The sequence below is a fragment of the Carcharodon carcharias genome, chromosome 16 (genome assembly GCF_017639515.1).
Source record: "Carcharodon carcharias isolate sCarCar2 chromosome 16, sCarCar2.pri, whole genome shotgun sequence".
In the NCBI taxonomy this organism is placed as follows: domain Eukaryota; kingdom Metazoa; phylum Chordata; class Chondrichthyes; order Lamniformes; family Lamnidae; genus Carcharodon; species Carcharodon carcharias.
Window position 1 is genome coordinate 56,930,602 of NC_054482.1, and position 26,634 is coordinate 56,957,235.

At 43.2% G+C, this 26,634-nt stretch overlaps 1 protein-coding gene across 1 annotated transcript in view; it reads left to right on the plus strand.

Annotated features, from left to right (window-relative positions):
• The window catches only part of sgip1a (SH3GL interacting endocytic adaptor 1a), a 208,113-nt gene that overhangs the window by 46,954 nt on the left and 134,525 nt on the right, over positions 1 to 26,634 (plus strand). The window contains exon 3 of the mRNA XM_041208987.1: positions 13,795 to 13,858. Within this exon, the coding sequence (XP_041064921.1) occupies positions 13,795 to 13,858 (64 nt within the window). The remainder of the gene's footprint in view (positions 1 to 13,794; positions 13,859 to 26,634) is intronic.

Genomic DNA, 26,634 nt, shown 5'->3' on the forward strand with positions numbered 1-26,634 from the left:
CAGAGACTAAATAGTGGACCAAACCGTTGTCACTGCATGAGAACAGTGGGTATATAGCGGGTAACTTGGGCAACTCTCAGTCACACAAGACCGTGCATGAAATTGTGTCTTTTGTTCATTGGGAAAAAAGGGCAAATTTGCATCTTTTTTAATATGAGAAAGGGGATGTTTGTATCTTTTTTTTAAATATGAAAAAGGGGATATTTGAGTTTTGGAAATGCAATGCTGCGCTAACTGGCTTACCGTAGCCATGTGACTATCATATGAAGCTGCCTCTGGGGGCAGCCATCTTAAGATCAGTTCAATAAAGGCTCTCACTGAGTACACATTGAGGAAGTACAGCTGTCCTTATACATGAAGCAGCACTCCTCACACTTTCCCTCCTGAGGCCTGAATGGGGTAACCTGCCGGGCTTCTGCTCCATCACTTACCTCCTCCCACTTTAGTAGAAGGATCTATTACGTTAAGGGTTAACCTGGGACTGAGCACACTGGTGATGTAAGAAGGCACTTGACCTAGAGATTAAGTCAGTAGTGTAGAGCTAGGTAGCAACATGTAAGGACAGGCCATGGAGCCATTTCCACCTGTACTCTCTACTGTAACTATGTATATAGTACAGTAAAGTTAATAAAACTTCTTATTAACTTCTACAAGATGCTTAATGGTGTCTACACAGTACAAAACACGCATAATGACAACCCAACAAAACACCCACTAAACTCAAAATTGCAGCCTTGTGGAAAGCAGCCATTAAGTGGCCAATTGACTACTTAAGGACCACAACTGGGCCAAGGGCCTAGAACTTGCCCATCCTGTGTAAAATTTTAGACAGTTTGGGGTCGGGGAGATAGGCAGCAGAAAGACCAAACGGGAATATCATGGGACCCCTGCCTGCAAACATGTCAGCGGGGGCCTCTAAAATTCTGCCCTTTAAATGGTGAGAGAGCAAAGTGGAGAATTAGAATGACAGGCCATTGGAAGCTTAGGATCATGCTTATGGGCTGAAAAGAGATGTTCCACAAACGGCCACCCAATCTGTGTTTGGCCTCCCAGTTTAGAGGAGATCACAATGTTAGCAGCCGGAATGCTGAAAGGTGAGGCAAGGGGAAGATGGGTTTGGTGGTGGCAGAAATGACAGATTCGTTGAATACTGAGGCTTGAGGATGAAAGATGAGGACAAGGGAAATACAATCATGGTTCTGGGAGGGAGGGAAGGCGTAAGAGCAGAAGTGCGAAAAATGTGACGCACATGGTCAAGAGCCCTGTCAGCCACGGTTAGGGGGGGATATGCTTGGTTCAGGAAAAAAGAAGACATCTCAGAAACATTGGTGTGGAAGATTGCATCATTGGAACAAATGAGATGTTGGAACTAGGAGAATGGAATGGAGTCCTTACAGAGTGCGAAGAAGTTCTAAAGAGACCATTCCCTCCATCATACCCTGGTTCAATCCTCAATTACCCTCAAAATCCAGTCCTTTTCCCTCGGCACATTTCCATGTAAATGCAGGGGGTGTAACACCTGCCCTTTTAATCCCCTCCTCACTATTCAAGGCCCCTAACTCTCCTTCAAGATGAACCAATGATTTATGTGTACTTCTTTCAATTTAGTCTAATGTATTCACTGCTCACAATATGATTTCCTCTGGTGAGACCAAATGCATATTGGGCGACCACTTTGCAAAGCACCTCCCTTCAGTCTGCAAATATGACCCTGAGCTTCTGGTGGCCTGATATTTTAATTCTCCACCTTGATCTTATACTGACATCTCTGTCCTTGGCCTGCTGCACCATTCCAATGATGCACAACATAAGCTTCAGGGAAACTCATCTTTCCATGAGGTACTTTACAGCCTTTCGGACTCAACATTGATTTCAACAATTTCAAACCATTAACTCAAGTCCCTCTACTTTGTTTCCTTTTCTTTGCATGTTTCATTTTTTCTCTTATTTTCATTTCTAGACAGTAACACACCTGCTCTTGTCATATCTTTTGTTTCTTGCTCCATCTCCATTCCCTTTGACCCTGGAAGACCAACTCATTGTCTTCCAACTCTCTTGTCTTTCACCCCATCACAGACATTCTTTTTTGCTCTTGTGTCACCCACCCCTTGCTCTAAACCTATTACATTTGTAACTTTTCCCAGGTCTGATGAAAGGTCATCAACCTGAAGTTAACTCTGTTTCTCTCTTCACAGATGCTGCCTGACCTGCTGAGTAGTTCCAGCATTTTCTATTTTTCAGATTTCCAGCATTCGCAGTATTCTACTTTTCAACTCCCTGTCACCCACTCATCGAGGAGATCCACTGTTCAATTGATTTTAAAAAGCTGTTGTAACGCAACTGTTTGGAAAAGATATGGGAACATAAATACTTAATGCAGGGTATTTTTTGAAATTTGGAAATGCTAGTGATAGAGATGTCAGTTCCACAAGACCTTATTTTAATAGGTATATTTCTCAATTTAACATGGCTGTTAAGACACCTTCAGAAATACAATGCTTCATTGAATATGTTAATATAATTTTCAAGCTCTAGTGACAGGAGAGAGTGCAAGAATTTGCTCTTGGAAGGAGCAGTTAGATGAAATTTTTTAGGTGTGCGGCCTAACTTTATACAGTAAATGTAATGACACTTAGCTGCGGTTTGCAATTGTTATGTGACCATTTCTCATGTGATCAAACCTTCAGGACTCTGTCCAACCAGAGTTGACGATACTATGCCTGAAACTGGTGGGAATAATCAACAGGTGCCAAATATCATAAAAATTTCACAACAATTAAAATAAAAATGTTCTCCATTTGCTGACCTTTGGCAAAAAGGCCAGGGAAACAGATGTTGAAAAATCTTAATTTGCCAAACTAATCACAAGAATAGAGATTATTATACCTTTAACTTCCCATTGTAGATTGCGTCTTCAAAATATTTCTTATCAAAGTTCCATATGGTAGGTTTTAAATTGATATGAAAAATCCTATCAGGTTGTTTTCAAACTAGTTGAGACAATACGGGGTCAACCCATCCTTTAGTTTTGCAGTGCAGTTTTGCAAGGGTTATGGAGGCATCACATTATAACGTGGAGGCTGAGAGTGAATTGTATCTGTCAGGACTGTCAGATCTGTCAAGTGATCTGTAATATGGGATGATCAGGATAATTATGGAGAAAGTAAAATTCATACCCTCACTTCAAAAAAATAAAAAATTTGCACAGCTTTTTCTTTATGATAATCCTGGGTTCTGGACTTAATCCTCGAGTAAGTGTTCAATTGTTTCTCTCTTCCCACTCCCACACAGTTGCCACTGATATCCCCAAGGACTTATCCCTTTTTCTCATTTAAATGTTGCCCCTCAGCGACATCATCTGGAAGCACACTGTTAGCTTTCACACGTATGTTGAAGATACGAAGTTTTACCTCAACCCTTCAACTGTTTCTGAATTGTCAGACCACTTGGCCAAAATTGATTGGCACTCTATCCACCATCTTCAATATCCGCTCCCTCCACCACCAACACACAGTGGCAACAGCGTGTACCATCTACAAGATGCATTGTAATAACTCACCAATGCTTGAGCATTGCTGAAAAGAGAGATATGTCTAAGCTTTTCCTCTTACACTCATCAGGACATTCGCAAGAATACCAATATAAGGGGGAAAACAACAATTTATACAGTATGTGAAGAGAGTGCTGATTGGCTGGCAGATGGCATTGCCTTGGAGAATGCACTACTGTGCACCACTGATGGTGACTGACAGTTAACTGCCAAGCATCGTTTGAAATTTAAACCAGGCAGTTTGACTGTGATTTGTCAAGGCATTGCCCTGAAGGATGAATCAGGAAGAGGGCGGGAAATGATGTCACTGCAGGTGTGAATGAGTGCTGTGAGACAGTTCCCTGAAGGCAGACAGGGAGCTGCAGACCTTCAAATGTTTAAATAAAGGAGTAAAAAACTGCAATAAAAATGTCAATGCATCACAATCAAGCACCTGAAAGCATACCTCATAAAAATACTGCCCCCAGATATTTATTTATATTTTAATTCCTAACAGAGATTTCATCCTACCCTTGAATGAGGTTTGATGAAAAATGCAAAGGCCCCCTGGCCCGATTTGCCTGTTCGCCAAATGTAAGGTTGGATGGACCATGAAAAATCGCAGACAGTTGTGCTGTTAATGAACCCAAGTGCCCTCTTAAATGTTGGCGGGCGCACTTCCGACTTCTGCGTGCACACCTGCCAAGTGAAATATCACGCGAGTACGCAATGATGTCAGGACACTCACCAGACATCATCCCGCATGATTTTGCACCTGATCGGGCCAGGTGCGTGCCTGCTCGTGAAGTGTAAAATTCTGCTCATGCAGGATAAATTGTTGTTTCTCCCCCCTAATATTCTTGTGTGTGTTCTGATGAGTGCAAGACGAAAAGGTTAGACATGTCTCTTTTTTCAGCAATACTCAAGTTCTGTACTACCAAATGACTATTTGTATCATCAAGGCTCCTTTGAGAGCACCTTCCAAACCCTCAACTTCTACCAACTAGAAGGACAAGGGCAGCAGACCTTGGAAACACCATGACCTGCAAATTTCCCTCCAAACCACTCACCATCCTGATTTGGAAATATATCATCATTCCTTCACTGTCACTGCGGATGTACCTATACCACATGGGCTGCAACAGCTCAAGCAGGCAGCTCATCACCATTAGGAATAGGTAGTAAATGCTGGCCTAGCCAGCAACGCCCACATCCTGTGAAAGAATTTTAAAAAAATGATTGACAGGTATTTCCTCCAACTGAATATTGGGAAGATCAAAGACATTGGGCAGAATTGTCCCAGATTTGCACAAAGGGTGGTAGCGGGCGAGAAAATGTTATTTTATCTGCCAGCTGCAATGGTGAGTTTTCAGGCTGTATCATCCCATTCCCACCTTATTAATTATGCAACCACAAGAAAGATGCCATTTCGCTGGCAGGCAGCCTCAGATTTGCGTGCCACGCCGTTACCTCACTACTTCCTCACGCAGAGTGTCATGTTTAAACTGTTGCCATGCGCACACTTCTCAACGCTTGCGGTCCAGGTCTGCTCTGGTGAAGACATAGCCCCTAAAGCCTAGAAAAGTGCAGCCCCCCCCGATTCAGTGACGCATCCCTGGGACACTTTCTGGGCACCATGGAGGCCTTTCGCGATGTCGTCTACAATCATTCAGGCTGCAGAAGGCCCATCAGTCTCATCACTCCAGCTTGGGAGGTGGTGGCAGAGGTGGTCAGTGCCACAGCTGTGCACAAGAGGTCGGCCATCCAGTACAGAAAATGGGTGAATGATCTCATCCATGCTGTTAGGGTAAGGCAACCATCTTATCATTCTACACTCACACACTCACAAGGCCATCACACGTTCACTGACATCTCATTCAATGCCAGCTCAAGGGACATCACACTCACTCTCTCACACACACCCTCACATCTCCATCTGGCTTCATCTCCTCTGGAGACTTGCCTCCTCAGCCCTCACCATCTTGAGCCCACTTGCCCAGATCAACATGTGCCCCCACACACATCCTGGGATATCCCCCATCCCCAGTACAGCTCTCGCCCTTCAACCTCATAGCAGTGTGAAATCAATTTTTGGCCTTTTTGCCATATTGTTCTCCCCCTGCCCACCATGACGACGCCAATGGGATTGGAAAATTCTGGTCATTGTCTTCAGTCACCGTCAAAAATGCTGTCCCCTTGCCACTGACTCCGTCCCTCTTCCTGGCAAATCTCTAGCAACCTTGGTGTCACATTTGACCCTGAGATGAACTTCAGACCACTTATCTGTGTCAGTAGTGAGACAGCGTATTTCCACCTGCACAATAGCCTGACTCTTTTGTTGCCTCAGCTCATCTGCTGCTGAATCTTTTATTCATGCCTTTGTTACCTCTAAACTTTGACTGTTACAATGCTGGCTGGTCTCCCACATTCTACCCTCTGTAAATTCAACTTTATCTGAAACTTTGCTGCCCTTATCCTTACTTGCATCAAGTCTTGCCCACCCATCGCCCCTATGCTCATTGACCTACCTTGACACCTGGTGAAACAAAACCTCAATTTTAAAATTCTCATCCCCTCTGCGGCCTCACCCCTTCCCTATCTCTATAAACACCTACAATCCTCCAAGATCTCCTTTTTTACGATGCCACCATCGCTGGCAATTGCCAGCATTTATTGCCCATCACTAAATGCTCTTGAAAGGGTTAGGTGAACTGCCTGCTTGAACCATTGTAGTCCATGTGTTGCAAGGGCCAAAGTGGATAAGTGAACTACCCATCGCCCCTACAGTGTGATGGGTTTAACTTTAGTGCGGTAGTACAGGAATGATGTCAGTGCAGTGGGCTGGGCCGGAGCTGAGAATTGGGTTGGGTGGAGGTTGGGGTTCAGTCTGCTGCCGAGCACTCACAGAAACTGCCCCCAGCAAGTTGGGGTACGGGAAGATAGAGGATCAAGATACTCTTGCTTCTCCTGACACACAGCTTCCAAAAGTAAAGAGAAACATTTGACTCCACTTCTTTTGGCCTGGATGATGTCTGCTGCCAGCCTCCATGGCAAGTTTGAAACAATGCAGCCTGTGATTAAAATAACGTCTGAATCCTGATGATGACATTCTTTTTACACACCGCCTCCACAGTGGTAATCATCCTGTCTTTGTATGCAAGGGTGCTGATTTGATTGCTGCTAGGCCTGTTGCTTTCTTGATTCCTTCATACATCCCTCTAGAACACCCAGATTCAGCAGCAAATTGTACGCTGTTGCAGAATTTCAACCAGTATTGATTGACGCAGCTCTAAGCAGTCTGCTGAGACTTGATTCTGGCAGTTCTGAAAACATCTGGGGACTTGCCTGTAGTTCATGAGGGTTCTCCTCATGGCTTTAGTAACTGGCTCCATTTTAATCCAATAAGCCTCAAACCATTAGTCAGAAGCTACACACCAGGGAGTGGTTAGTGTCACAGTCAGTGTTGTGAGAGCTACAACTAATGAAAGCACTGTTGAGGGTGATATGTCTGGTGATGATGAAATCTAGCTGGTGCCAGTGGCATGATCTTGTATGTCTCCAGGACACCTTGTGGCACAGCTTAGTTTGGAAGTAGCTGTTTGTCTCACAGAATTCATGGTAGCAGCATAGGTCCAGTAACCTCTGTCCATTTTCGTTTATCTTGCCAATTCCCTGGTGCCCATGCACATTGGCCAAGCTGTATAGTTGGTACCCACCCTTACGTTGAAGTCCCCTAGAAGGTACAATCCCTCAGTGCTGGGAATTCTGTTGATAGCACTGTCAACTGCCTCATAGAATTGACCCTTGTGTGTGGAAGTGCATGTCTGGGCGTAGATGCACATGAGGTTAACTGGGCCCATGTTTGTTGACAAGCAAAGAGTAAGAAGTCTCTCTGAGCCTTCTGTAGGGTTCAAGCATCGCAAGTAGAGTGGGGGTTTTTTTCTGCGAAACCCCCATGCTGATGTGTTACCTCTCGAGTTTTCCCCTGCTGGAAGAATGTGTAGTGTTTCTCTTTATGTATCAACTCTGAGTGAGCCTAGTTTCTTGCAGCTTAGCAATGTCCATGTTGAACTTTGTAAGTTCTTTGTCAATCACAGCTGTCTTGCATCATCAACTTGCAGAAGGCCAGGACACATGGTTCTTATGTTCCAGCTTGCAAAGTGAAATACTAGCGGCTTCTTTGCTGAGGTTATCTTGCCTGGTGCATAAATTAGCAACCCGCCTGTTGAGAGATGCCTCTCTAATCTCCAAGCACCCATTGAAGTAAGCAGGTTGACGGATAGCATTTGTTTATAAATTGTTAGTAACTGTTGAATATAGATTCTTATCTACCCTTCCTTCTCTTAACTTTAACCTGAAGTGGCTTGCTGACATATAATCAAAGTATTGCGATTCATGTTGCTCTTTCAGGATCAAGAGTCTAATTCAATTGAAACAGCAGTGATAAGTCTAGCACATTCACAACACATGAGCAGAGGATTAGGATATTTGAAGCTGGTAGTCGTACTTTTGTAGTAACAAACAGCCTTGCTGGTGTTATCATTTTTTAACTGAGAAGCCTAGGTTAAGAACTATAGAGAGTTATAGTGCAACACATGACCAAGGTCAAAGAGAAGACAGGGTAAAATAAAGGGTTTTTGACATTAATCATTAGCTTTAGTAACTGTTGACTGTAGGCTGAAGGGCTTAAAATATTTTAACATTTCGTAACTGAGTTAGAGTAAGACAGAATCTAATGAGTCATGATTTTAATAAAGTGAGGACCAGCAAGCAGAGAATGTAGGTGTGTTTAGAACTTAATAGGGAAATGTTCACAGGTGTAATGTTGCTGGTAATATGGACAAGATAGAGAGATAGTCCTGGCTATTTTCTAAATGTTTATTGACTAATTCCTTGTATAGTGTTAAATGGAAATACTTCAGTATTTGATGAAGTAATTGCACCGATATTGGATTTTTAAAAAATACTCAGTAGCAGATTAACGAAATTATAGAAAATACTGTACATCAGAACAAAGTAGGAAAAGTCAGCAGCATCAGGTTACCTTTTGTTTTGATTTCTCCAGGCGTTCCTCATGCTGATTTTTTTCTTAAACCTGTACCTCTGTCATTCTGCAACTATATTGTCTATCACTCTTGTGTCTTTAAGGGCAATTTAACTCGGTGTATGCCTTGCACTGGGTTTCCTCATTGTTACATATCCTTTTCCCTGTCCTTTTCTCTCTCTTGACTCATTTATTAATTTTCCTATCTTTCACATCTTTTTCTCACAAATCAGTTACTATCTCTGTTCCTGTATTTCTCTTTATCTGCCCATTCAACCTCAATGTCCTCATCACTTCCTTTTTGTTAATTATGCCCTTTTCTTGACTTCAACTCATTTAATTTCTGAGTTTACGCTGGAGGTCCCATGTTAATTCCCCTACCTCTCCCTTCTGTACAGAAATAGAGGACTAACACTCAGACTATTATTGCTTGATGACTTCCATGCTTCTCTATATATGCCACTGCTACACACCATCTCATTAAGAAGCCTACTGACCTGTCTAAGTGAGGTTAGTGATTAAGGATGTAAATGTGTTGGAGGCGGTTCAGAGGAAGTTTATTAGATTACTACCTGGAATGAGTGTGTTGTTTTATGAGGAAAAGTTAGACATTCTGAGCTTGTTTCCACTGGAGCTTAGAAGAGTGAGGGGTGACAATTGAAGTATATTAAACCCTGAACGGTCTTGACAAGGTGTACGTGGAAAGGATGTTTCCTCTTCTGGGCGAGTTCAGAACTAGGGGTCACTGTTTTAAAATTAGGGATGGCCCTTTTAGGACAGAGATGAGGGGAAACTTTTTCTCTGAGGGTTGTGCGACTTTGGAACTCTGCCTCCAAAGGTGGTGAAGGCGGGTCATTGAATATTTTTAAGGCAGAGGTAGATAGATTCTTGTTAGGCAAGGGAATGAAAGGTTATTAGAGGTAGATGGGAATGTGGAATTCGAAACACAGACAGATTATCCATGATCTTATTGAATGGTGGAGCAGGCCCAAGAGGCCGAATGGTCTACTTTTGATCCTATTACGTATGTTCATATGACCCTCCGTAAAGTCGTTAAATACTTCTCTTGCATTTGATTATTAGTATTGTCCAATCGAGTCAAAGCCAACCTTCACCACTTTTTGACCTCAAAGTAGCAATGACAACAATATTAAGCATTCATAATTTCACTAATGACTTGCTTCACAAAGATTGCCACTTGTCTTGCACACTGCTAAATGTCAGATTTTACTGCAGGCTGTTTTGTTCACCCATCTCTTGCACTATTACGCATGTGGAATCAAATTGGTACCTCAAAGATCTGTATTCCAAGGCAATCACAAAGAGAATTCAATATACCTGACCTTTGCATTGTAGTTGCTGCCCTCAGAATCCATGCTTCATGCAACCTTACCTATCCTCCTCACTAAATACTTATAGCACAATGTCTTTATCTGGGACACTGCTTTCTACAAGGGTGGGTGATGACAATTGTGTTTTGGATGATCCTCTATTGTTAAGCACTGGATCCTCTGCTCTTCATAGAGAGTAGCTAAGACAGTATTAATTCCTCAGAACACTGATCCCTTTGGGTATTGTGATTTTAGTGGAGAAATACTTTGCACAGTGTGTATGAACATGTTAATATAATACATGATGCAAAGTATAGAACAAATGAGTAATATAGTACATACTAATTTGTCCACATTCCCCTCCAATTTATGGGAACTAGGTGCCCTCAAGAGGCATCTCCTGTACTAATTCCACTATTTTTTTCTTTGTGTGTGGAGAAATACCACATTCCCTGCTAATTATAATTAATATGATCCACAGGGATTGGATCAACTCCCACAAGTACATTGACAATGCACAGCTCCATCTCTCTCGAGCTCCTATCTGCCTCTGTGCTCCTGCACTGCTTGTCTGATATCCAGCCTGAGATGAGCTCCAATTTGTAACTCACCAAGGCTTCTTCAGCAACATCTTTCAATTCTGCAACCTCCAACACCTAGAGGAACAGAATTGCCTTCAAATTCTCCTGGAAATCTCACACATTCCTGACATACCCATATATCACCAGTTCTACATTTTTGCTGGGTCAAAATCCTGGCACTCCCAATTGTGGGGCCCTCTTCACCACATGGACTGCAATGGTTCAAGAAGAAGGCTCATCACCATCATCTGAAGGGCAATTAGGGATGGGCTGGAAATGAAAGTTTTGCCAGCAAGTTACATCCTGAAATTTAAAAAAATACCTGGGGCAGGATCTTTAGGACAGCGAGTGGGGGGCAGGGCCCGCTCGCTGACGCGTAAAATGACCTGGGATGATGTTGGGTGGAACTCCTGACATCACCCTGTGTCATTTCAATTTTCAGGTCAGTAGGGCCGCAGCCGAGTCAGCTGTGCGCCCACCGACCTGTCAACAGCCTATTGAGACCGTTAATAAAACAATTGAGGTAATTGACAGGGCTGCCCATCCAACCTTAGGGTTGGCGAGCAGGCCGGGAGCTCTGGTGGGCTTAAGAAAAAGCACAAAACCTTATCCACGGTTGGGATGAGGTTTCATGAGGGTTTTTAAATATTTAACAAATGCTAGATTTAAAGTGATAGACATGTCCCAACTCATGTGACAGTGTCACATGAGGGGACATGTCAGTGAAATTGTTTCAACATTTACCTTCAAAATTTAAATTCTGATCCGATCTTCCTGAGGCAGCACTTAGCCTCAGGGAGATCAGTGCGCTCTTTTGTGTGCATGTGTGAAAGAGCGCATTCTCAGCTGAGGGAATCCCACCCCCCACCCGCACAGGGAGAGCATAGCGCTTCCTGGCGGACATCACACTGGGCGGGCCTTAATTGGCCCGCCCACTTAAAATCGTGGCGTGTCCCCAATCGGGGGCACCAATCGGAGGCACACCTGCCCACACCCACTCCTGTACTTTAAATTCTTCCCCTGAAGTTAAACATTGTGAAGACTAAAGCCATCATCTTAAGTACAAACTTGTATCCATGGCGTTGATTTCATTCCCCTTCCCTGGCCATTTTCCAGGGCTGAATCAGACTGATCCAAATCTCAGCATTCTATTCAACCCTGAACTGAACTTCTGACCTCTTACATTCTCCAGCATAAATACCACATAATCTTACCTCAGTAATGTTGCCTGTCTCTGGATCTGCCTTAGGCTGTTACCGTGGAAACCTTTATTGATGGCTTTGTCAGATACAGCTATTACAATGACCTGCTGGGTGGTTCCCCCCCACCCCCATCCTTTATAAACAAGTTCATCCAAAACTTTGCTATATCCCACTCACATCCCATTACACAACAAGTTCCATTCAATCATCAACCCTGTTCTTTCTGATCTATACTGGCTCCCAAACCCTCAAAAATTCAAAACTCAAGCCTTTTAATGATAATTTGTGTGTAAAATCACTTCATGGTCTTGATCCTCCCTAGCTTTGTAACCTCTTCCAGCCAACAGCCTTCCTCCAACAATCTGTTTTTCTGGCTCTAGCCTTCTGTGTCCTCTCTTTGCCCCACTATTGCTGGCCCTCATCTGCATGGGCCCTCATGCACTGGAATTTCCCCCCTTAAACCCTCTTCCTCCCCAGTTCATTATCCTCCTTTAAGGCTTTTCTGAAAAGCTGCCTCTTTAATCCAAGCATTTGGTAACTCCTGTTAATGTCTCTTTTTTATCTTCATGTCCATCTTTGTGAAGTAGCTTGGAATATTGTTTTCTATGTTAAAGACATTATATCACGTTGCTAACAATTCTTTGAGAATAGAAATGTTTTTCTTACATATCAGTATAATAAGTCCAACTTCATTTTAAGATGGTGATATTTTTGCCAAAGCTTGGGATCTTCAAAGTTTAATACTTCTTTAGTATCTCCCCCCCTGTTAATCTCAAGTCAATTGAGGATTTGGTGTGCTGCAAAACTCTTTGCCACATTCTGCTACTGATAATGGTTTGTCCTCATCTGCTGACCCAACTACATCTTAAATAATTCATTACTCTTCTCAAAAAGCCAGTTAGTTAAGACTTTCACATCCTGGTTATTGAAGTATTCTTTCTTTTACACACGATTACATAGGATATACAACACAGAAGCAAGGAATTTGACCCAACCAGTGTATGCTAGCATTTATGCTCCACTCAAGTCTCCTCCCACCTTTCCTCATCTAAATAATGTGTTGTAACCATCTATTTCCTTCTTCCTCATCTGCTAGTCCAGCTTCCTCTTAAATGCATCTACATTATTTACTTCAATTACCCCCTGTGGTAGCGAGTTCCAAATTTTCACCACTCCTTGGGTAAAGAAGTTTCTCCTGAATTCCCTATTGGATTTTGTGGTGACTGTCTTATATTGATGGCCTCTATTAATGCTCTTCTGTGCAAAAGGAAACATTCTCTCTGTCTCCACTCTATCAAAATCCATCATAATTTTAAAGACATCTATTAGGTCGTCCCTCTGCTTTTTTCAAGAGAAAAGAGACCCAGCATGTCAATCCTTTCCTGATATAAATAGCCATGCATTTCTGGCATTATCCCTGTATAGCTTCTCTGCACCCTCTCCAGTAGCTCTACATCCTTTGTATCAAATGACAACCAAAGCTGTACAAAGTATTCTTAAGTGTGGCCTAATCAAGTTTCAATACAAATATAGCATAACTTCTCTACTTTTCAATTCTATCCCTCTAAAAATAAAATCTAGTGCTTGAGGGGAAAAAGTGAGAGGTTTTCTTCTCTTAATCATTCTCCAGTTTGCGTGCATGGACGTCAGGTGAGGTCTCATTGAACTTGGCAGTGATGGTCTCAGAGCCAAATAGATTGCTAACACTCACTTGGATAAGTTTGTAGATGAGAGTGGAGCTTCTGGCTGCGGAAAATGATAATGCCTACATGAGAGAAACAATTATAGAGAGAAACATTGTGCTCATTTTAATGTCCTGATGCAAGTAATCATATATAAATATTTTCATGGATACACTGTTTTTTAACCAGATTCTTCATGATTTACATCCATCAATCGAACTTATAAAGTGCATGATGAATCAACCAGACCTCAAGCTGTATAGCAGCTTCTCACTAGATATTGTTTTTTATTTTGACTGAAAAACACATTTCCATTGATCTTTCTAACATTTAGACTTTAATAATGCAACCCTACTTACAAATGATTCTGATATTTGATTCGTCTCTAATCTCAGACTAAGAAACTTTATTTTTTATCTGAACAGGATTGAAAAAGCGAACACGGAAGGCTTTTGGTATACGGAAGAAAGAAAAAGACACTGATTCAACGTAAGTGTTCAGTTTAAATAATTTTCTTCTGCAAGATTTACTTGTTGCGTCCTGTGATAATCAAGGTTCCGCTGCTGGCTTTAGCTGTCAGTGGATAATTGTTCCAATCAGTTGAAGAGTCTAGGGAGCATAAAATATTATAAAGGGAGACATCTGTAAATTTGTCAATGTCTTTCAGTTACCTCTTATTATGTTTTACACTGTGACTACAGGTAGCCTAGTTGCAGATCTTGATACTTTACTAACATAAAGTATGGATACTTTACTAACATAAAGGGTGTTTATGTGCATAGATCGTTGAAGGTGGCAGGACAGGTGGAGAGAGCAGTTAATAAAACATATAGTATCCTGGGCTTTACTAATAGGGGCATAGAGTACAAGAGCAAGGAGGTTATGTTGAATTTATATAAGACACTCATTAGATCTCAGATGGAATATTGTGTACAGTTCTGGGCACCACTTTATAGAAAAGCTGTGAACACATTGGAGAGAGTGCAGAGGAGGTTTACAACAATGGTTCCAGGGATGAGAGATTTCAGCTATGAGGATAGATTGGAGAGAAGAAAGCTAAGAGGAGATTTGATAGAGATGTTCAAAGTCATGAGGAGGCTGGACAAAGTAGTTAGGGAGAAGCTGTTCCTGTTCATAAAGGATCAAGAACAAGAGGGCACGGATTTAAAGTGATTTGCAACAGAAGCAAATATGACATGAGAAAAGTTTTTTTCACACAATGAGTGGTTTGGGTCTGGAATGCACTGCCTGGAAGGTGTGTGGTGTGTGGTGGAGGCAGGTTAAATCGAGGCTTTCAAGAGGGCATTAGATGATTCTTCGAATAGACACAATGTGCAAGGCTGTGGGAAAAAGGCAGGGCAATGACATTAGGTCAAAATGCTCATTTGGCGAACTGGTGCAGACAAGATGGGCCAACTGGCCTCCTTCTGTGCTGTTAAAATTCTGTGATTCTATGATAATGTTCCACCTTGGCTTAATGAATGGGTTTGGTACAAGTGAGTAGTTCCCCTCAATTTTTTAACATTAAAAGTGCTGTGGAAGTAGAAGTTGCTGCTGTTGTTAAAGAGCTCACCAAAATCCATGGTATCATAGTAGAATCAAAGTTACACATGGTCTGCTTCAAGGCTGTCAATGGTTAGAGTATGTCAGCTTTTTGTAGCAACTTAGCAATGTTGGGGCAATTTATCCCATTTTGTTATCTAATTTAATTTAGATGCAGGAGTTAGGTATCTCCCGGGACAGGAATGATTCTGTCATCAATTAATTGGGGTGTAGTATTCAGACAGTTAGGACTTATCAATTTCACAGGTTGCTGCTTCAAGCTGTGCAACTTTCTGAAGTGCATTGGCTCCCAGGGCTTTTAGATCTCACAGACAGTGGAAACAGGGCTGTATTAGCCTGAAATGATAGGACGCTGTCATAAAAACCCATCTGGTTCCCCAGCTGATATATTTTAGGGAAGGAAAACTGCTGTCCTCACTCAGTTTGGCCTACATGTGTCTCCAGATCCACATCAATAAGATTGCCCCTTAACTGCCCTCTGAAATGCAAACAGAAAATACTCGAAGTACTCAGCTGACCTGGCAGCATCCGTGGAGAGTGAAACAGAGTTGAGGGCTGGAATCTTCTGCCTTCCCCATGGTGAGTTTAATGGTGGTGGGGCATAATCAGGTGGAAGGGTGGGGGCCCCGCCATCTTCCCGCCTCTACCCCAATTAAGTCCGTTGCAGGGAGGCCCAGATTGGCTTTCCCTCTCCCCCGCCGCTTAAGGACCTCATCTCACCACCTCAGGTTGAAGGGTTTAAAATTGATAAGTAGGAGGCGGTATTGGATAGGCTGTCTGAAGTTCAAGTTGATAAGGCACTAGGACCAAATGAGATGTATCCAAGGATACTGAAGGAAGTGAGAGTGGAAATTCTAGAGGGACTCACCATAATTTTCTTTGAGTCAGGGGTGATGCAAATGTTACACCCTTGTTCAAAAAAGAGTGTAAAGATAAGCCCAGTAACTATCAGCCAGTCAGTTTAACTTCAGTGGCGGGGAAGCTTCTAGAATTGGTAATTCCATGCAAAATGAATTGTCACTTGACAAATGTGGATTAATTAAGGGAAGCCAGCATGAATTTATTAACATGTGTAACTAACTTGCTGAAATTCTTTGAAGTAACAGCAAGGGTTGATGAGGGCAATGCTACTGATGTGGTGTACATGGACTTCCAAAAGGCAGATGATAAAGTGCCATGCAACAGACTTGTGAGCAAGTTTACAGCTCATTGAATGAAGGAATTGTAGCAACACAGATAAAAAAAAACTGGTTGAGTGGTAGGAAACAGAAGTGGTTAATGGATATTTTTCTGACTCGAGGAAGGTTTATAGTGGAGTTCCCCAGTGGTCAGTGTTAGAACCCTTGCTCTTCCTGATATATATTAATGACATTAGTCCTTGGTATATGGGGCACCATTTCAAAATTTGCAGATGACATGAAACTTGGAAGCATTATGAACTGTGAGGAGGATAATGTAGAACTTCAAAAGGATGTAGACAGATTGGTGGAATGAACAGACAAGTGGCAGATGAAATTCAATACAGAGAAGAGTGAAGTGATTCACTCTGGTCAGAAGAAGGCGGGAAAAGAATACAAAATAAAGGGTACAATTCTGAAGAGGGTGCAGGAGCGGAGGGACTTGGGTGTGCATGTCCATAAGTCGTTGAAGTTGGTAGGACAGATTGAGAGAGCAGTTAATAAAGTATACAGTAGGACTTTCTAAACTCTGGGTCATGAGCCTCATTGGGGCTGAGAGGCAAGATTTTGGGGTTGCAATCTCAGAGGCAGCAATGGTTCCATGGAGCTCAGACTGATTTCTAACAGCTGTGAGGCCCCTTTAAATCCTTGTGTTTATTTTTGCTGTTGGTGTAGCCTAATGGACTGATCTCTGAGGCACCCCCTGCCTCACTCAACAACTCATAACCCAAATGTTCAATCTGGATCATCGAAAGTCTGTGGTATTAAAATGGGACAACACCAGGAAAAAGTTTGGGAAGCACTGGCATAAAGCATTCTTGGCTTAATTAACAGGAACGTAGAGTACAAAAGCAAGGAAGTTATGTTAAATTTGTATAGAACACTGGTTCAGCCTCAACTGATGTATTGCATCCAGTTCTGGGCACTACACTTTAGGAAAGATGTGAAGGCATTAGAAAGAACGCACAAACAATTCAAGAGAATGGTTCCAGGAACAAGGAAAGATAGATTGGAGAAGCTGAGACTACTTTCCTAACAGAAGAGAAGGTTGAAAGGAGATTTGATAGAGGTATTCAAAATCATGAGGGGTCTGGACAGAGTAGCTAGGGAGAAACTGGCCCCACTGTTGGAAGGATCGCGAACCAAAGGGCACAGATTGAAGGTAATTAGCAAACCAAGTAATGGAGACATGAAGAAAAACTTTTTTTATGCAGCAAGTGGTTAGAACCTGGAATATACTGACAGAGTGTGTGGTAGTGGCAGTTTCAGTTGAGAAATCCAAAAGGGAATTGGGTTATTGTCTGAAAAGGAAGAATATGCAGGGCTATGAAGAGAAGACAGGGGAATGGCACTAGGTAAATTGCTCCCTTGGAGGGCTGGCGCAGACAAGAGGCCCAAAATGGCCAACTTCTTCTAACAGGACTGTAAGTGAACCTGTACCAGAAGGACTGCAGCGGTTCGAGAAGGTTGCTCACCATCACCTTTTCAAGGACAATTAGGAATAGGCAACAAATGTTGACCTTCCCAATGATGCCCACATCCCAATAAGGAATAAAAAGAAATAGTTGGCCCCTTAGGGGGGCGCCAATTGATATGATGGTAGATGGTTTCCCCCCTAACGCCCACAAAATTGCAGACAGATGGGGGCAAACAGGATAGCTGTGGGAAGGCCACTTGGGGGAATTTTATGTGCCCTGTTGCCTGCAAACCTGCTGGCAGGGACTATAAAATCCTGCGCCATGTACCTGTTGGATAAGGACAAAGGCTGAGGTTCCTCCTGCACTACACCCTGGGTCTCCTGTTCTCCTTGACTCGCAGTCACACCTTCATACCCCTGACCATTAATCAAACGTGGACCATTTCCTAATCTAAGGGGTGTGACTGCCATCTGGATCAAAGTGTCCAGGTAACACTAATGCCCCACAATGTCTGCCCCTCAGACTTTGGCTCAATAACAGCTCTGAGCAGAAGCTCCTCAAGATATAGAATTTACTGCAGATATGATTGTCCATTATATTGATGCTGTCTGCAAACACTCATGTGCTCAGTTAAGTGCATAAGAACATAGGAATTAGGATCAAGAGTAGGCCATTTGGCCCTTCAATCTGATTGTGACCTTGACGCCACTTTAATGCCTGCCACCACCACCAGCCCCTATAACCTTTGACTCCTCTGTGAATCAAAAATCTGTCTGGCTCAGCCTTGAGTATATTAAATTACCCAGCCTCCACTGTTCACTGACAAAGAGAATTCCAATGACCCTCGGAGAGAAGAAAGCACTCCTCATCTCCATTTTAAACAGGGGACCCCCTTTTTCTTAAATTGTGCTCCCTAGTTCTAGATGCTTCCACAACGTGCAACATCATCTCAGCATCTACCTTGTCAAGCCCCCTCAGAATCTTTTATGTTTGAATAATAACAGCTCTCATTCTTCTAAACTCCAATGAGTATAGGCCCAACTTGCTCAACCTTTCCTCATAAGACAAACTCCTCACCTCAGGAATCAGCCTAGTGAAGTGCTGAAGCGCTTCCTGTGCAAGTATGTTTCTCCTTAAATATGGTGGCCAAAGCTTTACACAGCACTCCAGGTGCAGTTTCACCAACACCCTCACAATTGTAGCAAGACTTCCCTACTTTTATACTCCACCCCTCTTGCAGCAAAGACCAACATTCTGTTTACTTTCTTAAGTACTTGCTGTACCTGCATACTCACTTTATGGCCATAGTTTTACGACCCAAATGGGCGTGAAATTGCGCGAGATGACATCAGACAAGCGTCCCAATGTCATCGTGCACTCACACGGTATTTCACTTGGCAGGCAAGCACAAAAGGCGGAAGAGTGCCCTCCAACAATTAAGTGGACAATTAAGCCCATTAGCGCCCCAATTGTCAGCAAGTTTTTGTGGCCCGTCCAATCTTACAGTTGGCAGACAGGCCAATTGACCAGGTGGATGTTACATTTTTTATGAAACCTCATCCAAGGGCGGAATGAAATCTCTGTAAAATAAAAAAAAATCTGGGGACTGTTTATTTTATGAGGTCTGCTTTCAGGTGCTTGATTGTGCTGCATGGACATTTTTTGCAGCATTTTTGGGTTTTGTTTTCTTATTTGCAGGTCTGCAGCTCCCTGAGACAGCTGTCTGCCTTCAGGTAGCCCTCTTGAAGCACTCACCCGAGCCCATGTTGACGTCAGCACCCGCCCTCTTCCTGCCCCCAGTAGCAGTGCTGAGCCTTTCTCAGGACGCATTGCACGCTGGCTGCCCATTAATTTGCCAGCATAAGATCGTGGCCGGGGGCCAATCGCAGGCTGAAGCGCATTTCGCTTCTGCTTCTGGGCCCACCGATCACACGTGCCCAATGAGTGAAAAAGTCAGGCCTATGTGATTCATGTACAAGGACACCCAGATCCCTCTGTACTGAAGCATTCTGCAGTCTCTCTCCATTTAAATGATATTCTGCTTTTCTATTTGTCCTGCCAAAGTAGACAACCTCACATTTTCCCACATCATACTCAATCTGCCACATCATTGAAACACATCACCTACACTGTCATCCTTAAATAACTTTGTTTTATTTATTTAATTAATTAATCTTGGGTATTTAATCTACCTGTCTTATTTTAATTTAGCCTTTTAGTACTTACTGATCATATTTCAAGTTTTAGGTAGATTAAATTACTTACTTATAACACAGGTCACTATGTGTATTGGAGACAAAAACAACACCTCCATCCCCCTCTGCCCCAATTCCCACTTACACCAAATTCCCAACCCTTTCACTTTGTTTATGATTCACTCACCTCTGTGACCAGGCTGTGCACCAGCAGATACTGTTTACTCTTATGCACCTTTTTGAGCCACATTCAATTTGCGATGGGTAGAATTTGTGCCTTTCCTCCATGGCGAGTTTAGTGGCTTGGGGCCATTTTATCAGGTGGGTGGGGACCCTGCCACCTTCCCAACTTACCCCAATTGAGTCTGTGGCGGCTCAGCTCTTTCAACATTCTAATGGATTCCTGGCCTCTCATGGTTGCCTCATGAGCCTCATTATGTATTTTTGGATGGGTGCCCAGAAATCAGTTAGACTGTTGAAAGGGCTGAGCCCAGGGAAAACATTGCTTCATTGACAGCTCTGGCTTTCTGAACTCTTCTGTCAATTGCACAATGGTTATTTATAAAAGATAACGAGGTTTCAAGTATTTGCGTTTCCGCTACTGATACTGTAAAGGGTCTGGACAACTGACTTTATTGGGCTGTAGTAAAAACAAGTTATTGTTAAGAAAGTGGAAAGTTATCAATGACTTTTTTTAAAGATTTTTTTTTATTTACACCCTATGTCACCATTGGGGTCATTGGTTTTGTACAGTGTATAGTGGGTGAATGGAAGTGCAATAGCTTAGCATAGGAGGCATGAGGGGCCATTGATGGGGGGCATATCTTGGCTGGAGGGTATGAGGGGCCTTAGGGGCTGGCTGGTGGGACATACCTTGGCATGGGTGGCAAAAGGTTCCCTCATGCAGACTATAGTTCATGGCATCTTGGAGGTGCCATGAACCACAACTCTTTGAAATGCTGGTCCAACGCCATGAAAATTGCAGAGGAAGAGGACATACCTATCCCCGCAATGGAGCCAGCCAGATGAGGAGTACATGGTGTGGTCTTGCGATGTGAACCAGCCTGCGCCCTTCAAAAGCTGTACTGAAAATTGGAAACCCTGAGAATGGGGTCAGGAATCCCAGAATCAGGTCCTGGCCACCATTTCACCCCTCCTCAACTCCATGAAAATCCAGCCATGTATTCCCAAAGTCTGCAGCTGGAGACTTTGCCTAGTTTCAGAAGCGGGCCTCCATATACATATTACAGTCCTATTATTTATATCGGACCCCAATGACTACTTTGGGACTCAGCTGAGTAGAGTGAGCACCATGCACACTCTGCAATTTCTGTTGGCACTCCAGCCTAAGTGAAAGCCATAGAGGATGAAATCCATCATCACCTCCAATGTGCCAGATCAGTCTTCAGTCCACTGAGGGAAAGAGTATTTGAGGACCACGATCTCAAACCTAAGACTAAGGTCATGATTTACTGGGCAGCAGTGATCCCTGCGTTCCTCTATGTGTCGGACTTGGACGACCTACAGCAGACACCTCAAAGCACTGGAGAAGTACCACCAGTGGTAACTTCAAAAGATCCTCCAAATCTACTGGCAAGAAACAGCAGCGTCATCTCCTAAGCCAACATGCCCAGCATCGTGGAGTTAATCATTCAAAATCTGCTCCACTGGGTAGGACATGTCACCTGTATGCCTGACACAAGACTCCCAAAGCAACTATTCTACTTGGAACTCAGTTGCAGCAGGAGATTCCCAGGAGGACAGCAGAAACAGTTTAGAATGTCCTCAAACAATCCCTGAAGAGGTCAAACATCCCTGCTCACTCCGGGAGATGCTGGCTTGTGACCGACTAAAATGGGGAACGCTAATTCGGGAAGGCACTGAACACATCAAGAGACTTCTTTGGGAAAGTGCAGAGGCAAAACTAAGGCATTAGAGGGAGCGCACAAATCTCGAACCAACCTTTGCTAAACCTTCAAGCACCACATGCCCCCCCATATGGCAGAGTCTGCAGACAATGCATTGGACCTTTCAGCCGTTTCAGAATCCATCAAATTGGTGAGGAAGCAAGCCATCCTCGATCCTGAGGAGCTGCCTAAAAAGGAGAAAACATATTGCAGTCCTCTTGATGTATAGAACACCAATGACCATTTTAGGACTCAGCTGAGTAAGGCGTGTGCCATGCAATCCAATCTAAGAGAAAGCCAAAGGCACATGTTTATTTATTTTTATGGGCTGTAAGATTTTGGGTTCAGGAGCCACAGATGCCTAAGATAGGCAGTCGAATATTTGTGATTATAAAGTAGTTTATTGAGAAGAAGCAGTTTAGATCTAATGGATTAAGTAAGTAATGGCCAGCCAGTGTGAAACGCACGCTGAAAAGCTCAGAACTGCCAGGATGGGGGCATGAAGAGGGCCTGCGATGATGTCATCCTGGGCATGGGTGATTGCTTCAAGAGCACTCCCTGAAGACAGACAGCTGCCTCAGGGAGCTGCAGTCCTGCAAATAATGAAATGAACTACTTAAAAGCTGCAAAAAAATGTCCATTCTTCACAATCAAGCATCTGAAAGCATACCTCATAAAAATGCTATCCCCAGATATTTCCTTTTATTTTATTTCCTAACGGAAATTTCCTCTCACCCTTGGATGAGGTTTCATGAAAAGCATAAAGGCCGCCTGGCCGATTCACCCGTCCGCCAACCGTAACGTTGGCCTGGCCACGAAAAATCGCAGACAATTGCACTGTTTTTCTGCTTTTCAGGCTGAGATTCTGCAGCATTGGGTCTGTTCATTGAAAGTGGTTGTTAAAGACCAGCAACATGATTACATGTAGGAATGTAGGAACAGAAAAGGCCATTCAGTCCCTTGAACCTGTTTCACTATTCAATTAGATCATGCTGATCCTAGCTTAACTACATTTACCTACCTTTGATCCATATCCCTCAATCAATTTGCCTCATAATAATGTCAATATGTCAATTTAAAAATTTTAATTGCCTTCTGGAGGAGAGAATTCCAGATTTAAGTTCTCCTTCATCTGGAAAATGTGATTCCTGGGCAGAATTTAATTCAGGAGAGGGGATTCCACCCACTGGCTGGAGAACTGGTGAAAGCCCTGTGGGGAAGCCCTGCTGCATTAAGTCAGGCTGCCATGGGATCAAAGACCCTGGGGGCAGAAAGCCCACCCCTGAGTGTTGCTGACCAATCAGAGGCTAGCAGCATCTCATTGGCATCAGTGCCACAGGGGGGTGGTGGTAGCTGCAGGCAATGCACCAAAGGCCCTGGATCAGTGAGAGACCTAGGCCATGGGTGAGTGAGGGCAGGATAGGGGTCGTGCATTGGGGGTTGGCATCCATTGCCTACTTAAGAACCTCGGTTGGCATCAGGGCAGGAAGGCCACCCACAAGCCTTCTCACCCTGGGCAGAGGCAGGAAGGTGATGGGGTCCATAGCCCACCCTGCCTCCAAACTTGCCTTGGGGGAGGGCATTAAATTTCACCTCTGATTTGAATACTGAATGTTCTAGTTCTTATTCTCCCTTGTTCTTGATTCCCTCACAAAGCTTCTATTTTTCCAAACGCTTTTGTCATTTTTAATACCTCAGTTAGGTAATCCTTCAAACTTTGAAACTCAGGGAGTTAAAAGCCAAGTTTATGCAAGCTCTCTTCATAAACTAACTCTTTAATCCCTAGCATCATTCTGGTGAATCTATGCTTTCTCCTCTTTGGAGCAATGTCAAAAGCTGAGTGCAATATTTCAGATGGGGTTTGGCCATGACCCTGTACAACTAAAGCACCAATTCCTCACTTTTGAATTCTAACCCCCTTGAGATAAAAGTTAACGTGTTGTTAGGCTTTCTGATTATGTTGCGTACCTAGCTTATGTACTAACATCTAGTGATTCGATATTGTGGACACATAAAAATCCATTTGCTCCATCGAAGGCAGTTGGAACAGGCAGGCTCTTGGCAGATGAAATTTAATGCAGAGAAGTGTGAAGAGATACATTTTGTTAGGAAGAACAAGGCAACAGAAAATAAAGAATACAACTATAAAAGGCTTGCAGGAGTCACAGCACCTAGTGATATATGTGCACAAATCATTGAAGCTGGCAGGGCATGTTTAGAAACAATTAAAAAGGCATACAGGACCCTGGAATAAGAGAGATTTGATAAAGGTGTTAAAAACATGGTTGGCCTGAACAGAGTAGGTAGAGAGAAACTGTCATTGGCAGAAAGATAAAGAACTAAGGCACAGATTAGGATGATCAGCAAAAGAACTAAAGGCAACATGAGGGAAAACTTTTTTTACCCAGTGAATAGTTAGGAAATGGAATGCACTGACTGAATGGTGTGGTGGAGGCAGAATCAATCGTGCCTTTCTAAAGGAAATTAAATAATTAGCTGTAGAGGAAAAAATTTGCAGGGCTACAGGGAATGAGCCAGGGAGCGGGATTGGCTAAATTGCTCTTGCAGAGAGCCACATGAACTTGATCGGCTGAATGACTTCCTTCAGTGATGTCACCATTCTATGATTCTAACTTGTAAGTCGAATCTTATATCTGTGCTGTGCTGCTGTATAGCCATATATAAACACTCAAAAGATGATAATGTCACAATAGCTTTGGTTGGTGAATACTACAAGAATAATAATATTTAAGTGCACATTTTGTGACATGTGTACTTGAAGCAAATACTTGCTACTATAATTACTAGTAAGTATTATTTAAACTCACTTCCTCACATCTGTTACCTGCCATATTTGTAGGAAATATAACCATGCCTGCTTTTTTCATTGACTCTTTACTGGGCGGTTTGCCCATAAGTACCAACTAAGGAAGGTTTCAACAGGGCCACTCAGCTTACATTATGATGCAGTGAAGGTCTTTGATGAAGCAGCTGAAGATGGCTCGGCCTAGGACATTATCCCGAGGAAATTTTGCTGTCAATGTGGCTCTCTGCAAGAGCAATTAAGCTGGTACTGCTCCACCACTCATTCCCCATAGCCCTGCAATTTTTTCTCCTCAGCTAATTATTCAATTACAACCTTGTTTCAAACATGGGCGGAAGAGCTGAAGTCAAGAGGTGAGGTGGTAGTGACAGCCCTTGACATAAAGACAGCATTTGACTGAGGGTGGCATCAAGGAACCCTAGTGAAACTGGAGTCATTGGGAATCAGGGGGGAAACTCTGCACTGGTTGGAGTCATACCTAGCACAAAGGAAGATGGTTGTGGTTGTTGGAAGTTAGCCACCTCAGTCCCAGGACATCACTGCAGGAGTTCCTCAGGGTACTGTCCTAGGCCCAGCCATCTTCAGCTGCTTCATCAATGACCTTCCTTCCATTATAAGGTCAGAAGTGTGGATGTTCGCTGATGATCGCACAATATGCAGCACCATTTGTGACTCCTCAGATACGAAAGCAGTCCATGCCCAAATGCAGCAAAACCTGGACACTGGGCTGACAAGTGGCAAATAGCATTTGTGCCACACAAGTGCTGGGCAATGACCATCTCCTACAGGAGAGAATCTAACCATCTCCCCTTGACATTCAATGGCATTACCATCACTGAATCCCCAATTATCAACATCCTGGGGGTTACCATTGACCAGAAACTGAACTGGACTAACCATATAAATACTGTGGCTACAAGAGCAGGTCAGAGGCTTGGAATTCTATGGTGAGTAATTCAGCACCTGACTCCCCAAAGCCTGCCCACCATCTACAAGGCTTAAGTCAGGAGGGTGAGTGCAGCTCCTACAACGCTCAAGAAGCTTAACACCATCCAGGTCAAAGGATCCCACTTGATTGGCACCACATCCACCACATTAAACATTCACGCCCTCCAGTACCACACAGTGGTAGCAGTGTGTACCATATACAAGATGCACTACGGCAACTCACCAAAACTCCTTCACCAGCACCTTCCAAACCAGCAACCTCTACAACCCAGAAGGACAAGGGCAGCAAATGCATGGGAACACCACCACCTGCAAGTTTCCCTCCAAGCCACAAACCATCTTGACTTATAACCTTATCTCCATTCCGTCACTGTTGCTGAGTCGAAATCCTGAAACTTTCTTCCTAACAGCACTGTGGGTGTACCAGATGGGCGGCAGGGTTTCAAGATGGTGGCTCACCACCACCTTCTCAAGGGCAGTTAAATAAAGGCAAAAATTGTTGGCCTAACCAGCAATGCTCACATCCCATGAAAGAATTTTTAAAAATTCTTTAACTCACAATGCACAGCAGCATTTCCAAGGCACCCTCCACGTATTTGCTTACTGGCTTTCTGGAATGTTCTATTAGTGAGAAATGATGTCACCCTTTAAACTCCTTGACTTCAATCCATGTGAACTGGGTGTTTAATTCAGAGAGTGTACTGACTTTAATTTCAAAATCTGTTTTTTTAATTTCTTTAATAAATGTGTTTTATTCGTGGGTCATAAGGATAAACTTTTATTAAAACTTTTGCTATAGATTTCTCAGTCCTTTGCCATTTACTGATGTTGCTCTGAAATAAAATTACACCAGCCGAGAAATTTTAACTCCACCCCGATTCTTCTATTCAATACAAAATTCAAGTAAGTAATTTAAAGTAATTGAAGACGCTATACACTCAGCACCTTTAGGCCGGGATTTCCTGGCCCTGCCATAGTGGATATCCATGCGGTGATGCGGATGCAGCGAGCCATTCAAATCTCTATTGACTTTAGCGAGACCGGAAAATCCCGCCGGCGGTTGTGGTGGGGGTGGGGGGAGGCGGGGTGGGGGGCAGGAAATCCCACCCTTCGAATTCAAAATGTCTAAGTTCACTTTTTCATAACCTTGATTTGTGACTGGCAGAGCTGGATTAAGAATTGCTGGGGTCCTGGGCTGCTTTTTCAAGACTGCTTTGCACACATGCTCATAT